This window comes from Solea senegalensis, linkage group LG13 (genome assembly GCF_019176455.1).
Source record: "Solea senegalensis isolate Sse05_10M linkage group LG13, IFAPA_SoseM_1, whole genome shotgun sequence".
Taxonomy (NCBI): domain Eukaryota; kingdom Metazoa; phylum Chordata; class Actinopteri; order Pleuronectiformes; family Soleidae; genus Solea; species Solea senegalensis.
In genome coordinates, this window is record NC_058033.1 from 15,009,073 (window position 1) to 15,016,652 (window position 7,580).

A 7,580-nucleotide genomic window follows, 5' to 3' on the forward strand; every position below is an offset into this window, starting at 1 on the left:
TTTCATGTGGATCTGTTTTCTTTTGCAAAGACTTGTTCCGTGTTCTTCTTCACCTCTGTAATACCTGAGAAGATCAAAGGCAGTTGACTTTCATCACATTGATGATACTGCGCGGTGAGCCAATCATCATGAAGACCGAGCGGCGTGAGAAGTGGTGTACACTTGGGTGGAGAACTGTGAGCAATGTTGAGGAGCTTTGAGCTACGATAGAGAATACAGAGAGATGACAAGAGGCTGAGACTGAGGAGATGAGCATCTGACCTCACCCGTTAGTCCACCTTGTATCACGTTCAATAGGCCGCCACAGTGAGACGCATGTTGAGGATCCTGGGACCCTGGGACACACGGATTGTAAATTGAATGCGTCCTAGATTTTAACGCATCGTGGACACAGGACGCGCACACAGTAGGACTTATAGTTGTTAATATCATGACACAGTAGTGACGTGGAAATTAAACAATGATTGGACAACCAAACAAAATACTGAGCTATCCATGAGATTGTAAGCATTTCATTTGTTATTTCATTTAGTCAAAATTCATACTCATTAAACAGTGGTCAGCAACTGGCTGACTTTTTTTAAAATTTAAATTCTTTGCTTTTCTAAAGAAAAATGCAAAGTCATGCACAATTCAGAGCCTTTATTCTGAAAGAAGAGCAGTTTTAAGACACATACCACTACCTATTGTAGCAAATCCAGGTTACTTTTTCAAATCAACACATCTCTTAAATGTGCCATGTTGTACAATATGGAAAAGTTTAGATTAGAAGAAAAAGGTTAGTAGTAAAATATAGGCCCAGATATACCCCTGCTCTAAGAGATCAAACTGAAATGTGATTTAAAAACAAGACGCATTCATTAGAAAATGGCGAACGAGGATCAGCATCTCTACGGATGCGAATGGTTCCTCGGTGAACCTTCATGTCCATCCAGGATCAGGCCTGCAGATTGAGGCGGCGCGCAGTGCTGAGGACATCGTCCCGGGTCAGGTAACATCCACAGAGCTGCCTCACACCACTAAAAGACTCTCTGCCATGCATGACCCGCCAGTTGTCGATAAAAATCACCTGATGAAGAAAAAGAAAAGAAAAGGGTAGGATCCGTAGATTATGCTTCATTACATTTACACTTAAGATACAGCTGTTCACTCTCCAAGAGCAATTCATGACCAAGACAGGGTATAGGCTGCGTTTGTGTGCAATTGTGTTTGAGAATTTGAACTAAAGAAAACACATAAAGTAATGGCCAGACACAGCAGCCTAGTTAATTCATATATTTTTTTGTATATAGAGGTGTTCATCTCCGCTTTGCATTGTCACATCTTTAGCTCTCTCAACCCCCGACATTTCCACAATAATTATTCCTACTAATAGATCTGTTGCAGTCTTGAAATCTCTTGAATTGACTCATCAACATCAAGATTTAAAAAGAAATGTGTGCCATATTGCTAAAACTGTACATCTCTTGGTAGGTCAGTACTACAGTATGGACAGGCCGTTTTTGTATGCAAAGATAACAAGTGTGACTTTCTTACTTTCCCTGGAGTCAATTTCACCCACAGCTCGTTCTCTGGCCGCCTTAGTTCCGTTGTCAGCTCTCGATGTGCCACATACCATTTCTTAACCATGTCATGGGGGACAGTGTTAATCACTGACCGGTCATAGTTGTTGTATCTGTTGTAGGGGAAGGGAAACAAATCCAATTTTAAAAGGAATAGCCATTCTTTTTTAAGAACTAAAAATGGTGGGGTGCACCTTGGACAGGTCATCAGTCCATTATATAACCAAACACTTAAAATATAAAGGTACTACAATGGTTGATGGTAAAATACAAATACAGCAAGTTTGCATAAATTGTACTTTGTGTTGTGCTGATATTTTATGGATAGATGCACCTGATAAGATAGAGTTCTTTGTTCCAAGGGTAGATGTTTAGCACAGGGCCGGCGCTTTCCATGTGATTGCGATGCTCTTCACTCTTTTCGATGTACTCGTGCCTGATGGGCACATGGGTAAGCAGCTCAAAGTTTTCCGGCGACTGCTGCCGCAGTTTTTCTGCTGCAGAGAACCCATCCACGAGGAGTGTCCTTCCGCCAGTGCCCTCGTGCTTTAGGCAGTGAAAAACCTGAATTCTACAAAAAGTGGCATGAAAAAAAAAGTGTTTGTTACTAACAAGGTTTCTCTCGCTCTCTCTCTTTGGTCTCTTTCTGGACAATTACCTTAAAAAGGGTGCAGGGAAGATGTTTTGACATTACAATATTTGCTATATTCTTTAAAGAATATTTCAACCCTTAAAAGAATAACACACAATTCTGTATAATATATGCAGAATGCATTAGGGCAATGATTGGAAGGTAGAACAGTTTCCAAATATCTTTTCCTTATTCTGTGTTCACGCCAAATAGAGGACAAAATTAGAGTCGTAGCATCTGATCGCCCTGAGCTCTTTAACACCGCTGTCTAAATCCCCTGGCTTTTCTTTTCCATTTTGGCTGAGCGCTGAATTGTTTCCAAAATGGATGATGCAACATTTGTTTTTGCCGCCAGCACAACTACAATTGTGTCCATCTGAACTGGTCTGGACACAAGTGTTAGAGCCATCATATCGTTTTTGTGTGCCGGTTTGTTTCTTGTATTCTTCTGAATGGATTGAGTGGTGTGATGTGCGCCAGGTGTGTGCTGAGGCAAGGACGCCATCGGGCCGCTGCTACTGTCCTGCTTGCTGCTATGACGACGTCTTCCTTTTAATCTGGTAAGATGGAGCGAGAAATCACTCCGCTTCCGCCTGACCCAACCAGCCACATTCATTCATTCATTACTTATTCTAAAATTCTGTTAACACTGGACTTTTTATGGATGGGTAGCCAGTTCTTTTGACTCAGCTTTGTCCTGTTTATGTTTAATTCTGTTTTGAAATCCCAACTCAGTCCCCCCGTACCGCACTTACCCACATGGTTCGTGGAAGTAAGAGGTGTCGGTGTGACGATCCAGGGCCAACTGGCTGTAGGCGGTGTCTCCTCTGGAATAATCGGACGTAAAGCTCCACATTCCTCCATATGTCGTCTCCCTTATGAGGGACACAAGTGTATTAGCAAAAGGGGGACCCGGCTGGGTGTCTTCTGTGTTGTTTGTGAACGCTGCACGGCCCACGGGTCATAAGAAGCATGTGTTACCTGATGAGACTGACCCTCTTGGAAACGGCCTCGGTGGCCTCCACTGTTGCAGGGACGCCATCTACAAAAGCGATCCCATACAGAACATAGTTGTGAAGGAACTTCTTCAGTTCGTCGTCACAGCTCATGAACGTCTCCCATTCGGCCGTGGGTATGTTTGCATTTTGGTAGATGTCCGAGTTCCAAAGGATGCGCGGCTGGACGGTGCTGCTCTTCTTTACTTCATAGCTGTTCTCAGCCAACCAGCGGAGGCAGTACTTCGACACATGGCCACCAGGCCCTGTGACACAAACATGGAGGATATTGTGATGAGATGCACTTGAAAACCTTGAAAACTATGTCTGACTGGATTTTTTCACTGATATAGTCCAGACCCTATGGTGCCCACAGAGCAAAAGCAGTGGCATTTCCAAACTGCAGAGCTCTGAACAGACTGATAACGTATTAACAACTTCAGGAATATAATTATTAGAGCTGCAACTAACGAGTATTTTCATAATAGATTATTTTGTCGATTCATCGTTTGGTCCATCAAATATCAGAAAGAGAGGTTCTCAAATGTCTTGTTTTGTCCTTTGTTATGCAGAGCAAAGAAATTAGGAAAATACTCACATTTAAAAAGCTTAAACAATCGGAAATCTTGTTTTAATCATGAAAAAAGCTTCAACCCGATTAATCGATTATCAATGTAGTTGTTGATTAATTTAGTAATCAATTAATAATCAATTAATCGATGGGAGTGTACATTTCAGAAACACGTTGTAACACGTTTCTCTTTGTCTTCAAGGTTCCTCGTGAAGCCAAATAAGAAGGGAAAATATATTGAATAGCGACTCTGCTGGTGAGAAAACAAATTCTATTGCTTCTACTTTTCGGCCCTTCTTCCTCAGCATGATGAGAATTTTGTTAAGCAGAGGAAAATAAGACACAATATTGCACATATGAGTGGACCCCATCAGTGTGATTTAAATGTGCAACTCCCAGTAGCAGACAAGAGATTTTAGCAAACTCTTGTGTCCGGCTTGTGTTCACTGGCTCTGTTGAAAACAAATGCACACAGCCAGGAGAGGAGAGAAGGGTGGGGGGAATTTTTTGGTTTTTTTACAACGGTGAGGATGGATGGATGGACAATGGTGTCGTAAAAATATGTAATCTGAAACTGTAGGGGGGAGCTCCATAGAGACAGACAAAGGTCTGCTTTAAATGCACAGAGGAGTGTAATGTCACTCTCTGCTCACCACGTTAGCACTCCTGCTATTCAGGTGACATTTGTTTCCTGATATCGTATGATGCAGAATGTTGCATACTGGACCTTGGCGGCGTGTGAATGTGTTGGAAAGGTTAGAAAGAAGTGCTATATAAATACAGACTATTTACAATGAACAAGTATTTTGTAATTACATTGATATTACAATGCATGTATTTTCATGTCCAATGCAATGCAATCCAATGCAACTTATTCACATTGCTGAGCACAAAGGTGACTTACAGGTGAGGATGAGATGACCGTCTTCCACCGCTGTGTGGTCAGGACGGATGTTCAGGTCGATGCTCCCAGTGTCCACGTTCCTCTGGTTAGTTTTCGGGTTATAGGACGAGGTGGAACGGCAGTGATCCCTCAGCCACACGTAGTCCAGGTGCATCACATTCCCTCCATAGTTGACCTCTTGAGATTTGTCAAAGAGATAGTTCAGATTTGGTTGAGGAGTGTTACACAAAATAAACAGTGTTCAGCGAGATGAGAGAAGTGGAACACAATTATGCTTTGTTTTGACGTGAACGAGGACAACAGAGAAAAAGGTGATTAGGTGCATAAAAGAAGGCACAACTGTGGGGAAAAAAACATTAACACTATATTTTTAAATTGTGAGAGAGTTTGCCATGGTGTTGGATAGCTTTTTTGGGCACACATTCATGAACACAATTGTGTTACGCCTAGGTAATTCTTTTCTGCCTCAGTCCTGTGTGGATTTTACGAGGGAAGTCTGTAGACAAACAGCTGGCATAACTGTACAAATAAATACATCAATGTACAAACAAAAACACACCGTAAAAAAAAAAAAAAACACTGTTACATAATTAGGGTGTTTCCTTGTTCTAGTTGTTCATTTGCAGAATTTATGTCAAGAGGTCAAGAGTCTGGGTGTCATCCTCGACAGCAACCTCTCCTTCACACCTCACATAAACTACATCACCCGGTCCGCCTACTTTCATCTCTGCAATATAAACCACCTCCGTCCCTCACTCACTCCCAATACCGCTGTCATCCTGCCATCATAAATGGTTTACCTCACAACTCCCTCCATAAACTTTCACTAGTTCAGAACTCTGCCGCTTGTATCGTCACTGTAGAACCCAATCCTCACAAATCCCCTTCCACAATGGGACTAATGTCATTCAGCTATCCTGCCCTCCACATACTACACCACTATTTGGAGGGGGGAAAAATCAATCATGATTTAGGCATGAAAATGAAATTGGCTAAATACCTAATGTCATCATCACCATAATACAGAGCAGTGCCTATGAAACTAGCATATATCTTTTTCAGAATACCTGGCTATTTTTACTCAGAATATTAATTAATCAGTGTAGGGTCTCAAATCTATGGTGGCACCGAAGTGCAAATCACCAACACAACAACAACAGCGACTTACAATGGAATTGAGCACAATTAGCCAGGGGTGGAGTCGAACTTGCGACCATTGCAACCATGATGTCTTTAGCACACAGGGTACTGGTCTTGACCACTGAGCCACCCCACTCCACTATTTCCAATATTATATAATATATATAATAATTATATATTATATATATAATAATTATATATTATATATATAATAATTATATATTATATATATATAATTATAATATATATAGAAATTAAATATTTGTGTTTTGGGGGTTTTTCCAAATAGGTGTTGTTGCATAATCTAGAGGAAAACATGTATTGTGTAACCATTTTAGAGACAACACACTATATTATGTTGACAATATTGAAAATTTGCTTTGCTGGTGTTGCAATTTGTAGACGGTCCCTGCACCCTGGCAACAGCTGTTTATACAGGACTGCTGCTTGAGGTGGAACTGTCCTCCTCATTTTGGTAAGAAAAATCCACCACCAATAACAGTGACACTTGTTATTAATACGTGCGCCACGTGACGTCACTTCCAGGGCTCCACACAGTACCCGTACTCACCGAGGTGGTCCTGGTGTGAGTGATGGGCAGCGGGAGTCGCAGCACAGGCGCGGGTCTGCAACATGGGTTTCAATGGCGTCAGTGTGTTTCTCAGTGCGGACAGCTGCTTAATGTGTTGCAGCGCAGGTCGGACGCTCTTCAGCACAGAAAACATATTGAGTAATTAAGGCACCAAAAAGATTAAGTCAATTAAGTATAAATTAAGTCAAACGGCGCCGTGAAGCCGCACAGCGGAGCCAGCGAAGGACAACTACGTCTGTGGTTCACCAAGGATTCAGAAGAGTGAAGTCAATTTGGAGAGGAGAGACAGTTTCAGACCTCCCGAATCAAAAACTGATTAAAACGCTCCATTGATAAACATTAACTCGGAGTCATCCCGACCAGATTACGGAGCATGCCGACCGACGCTTTGATTTCCCACTCAAACAACTCCGTCGTGCACAGAGATAATGCCGTTCATGCGAGGTCGTAAATCCCTTTTCACAAAAATATGTTGTGAACACAAATTAATAATTTTAAATAGTATAGTAACGTTCGTTGGAGGCACAGTACGAATCGTGCTTATTATAAACGTTAATCAAAGGAGGGTTTTTTTTTAAGTATTGTAAGATTACTACCCCCCTAATGCTCAGTGGTTTGGTCGACTCTGCCGCGGGCGGGGCTCACAGCTCCGCCAAACTCCAGTGCTGCAGCAGACGACGCGGTTAGGGTCACGCTGCGCTCAGTTTGCAGGTGTTTTTAGCAATAAGTTTATTACAATTGTCATGAGTTAGTGGACATTAAGTCGTTTATCACTCCACTCTGCCGGAATGTTGTACATAATCACATCTAGCTGCCTGGTGAAGCTTGACTGAACACGAGGGAAAGACATAGAGTATAAGGGATAGAGTAAAAAAAAAAAAAAAACTGCAACTAATAACAAGTATTTTGTTGTGTCATCCCAGGACTGATTTGACTGTTAATTGTCTTCTCCCTACAGTGAAAAGGGAAGCAAATCTGAGATTTAATGTGAGAGCAGCGCAGTAATGTTCAGGGACCATCTGTAAAGTGCAACACCGAAAAGTCCATGAAAACAACAGCCCTGAGAAAGTGGCATATCTTTGATTTTCCATTAAGGTTCTGTTTATGTATTCCTTTATTTATTTGATGGGGACAATGCAATTTAACGGCGTCTCATGAGTTAATGATCCAGCGTGTAAAATGTCT

The 7,580-nt window shown here is 41.8% G+C and overlaps 1 protein-coding gene across 1 annotated transcript; it reads right to left on the reverse strand.

The window, feature by feature from the left end:
* Nucleotides 1-627: 627 nt before the first annotated feature.
* On the reverse strand, nucleotides 628-6,909 carry tmlhe (trimethyllysine hydroxylase, epsilon). Its single transcript, XM_044042250.1, has 7 exons — nucleotides 6,375-6,909; nucleotides 4,664-4,840; nucleotides 3,175-3,454; nucleotides 2,949-3,068; nucleotides 1,897-2,133; nucleotides 1,537-1,675; nucleotides 628-1,069 (listed from the first exon to the last, which is right to left on the reverse strand). The coding sequence occupies exons 1-7, from the start codon at nucleotides 6,526-6,528 to the stop codon at nucleotides 938-940; spliced, it is 1,239 nt and encodes a 412-aa protein (XP_043898185.1). The 5' UTR covers nucleotides 6,529-6,909; the 3' UTR covers nucleotides 628-937.
* Nucleotides 6,910-7,580: the final 671 nt, after the last annotated feature.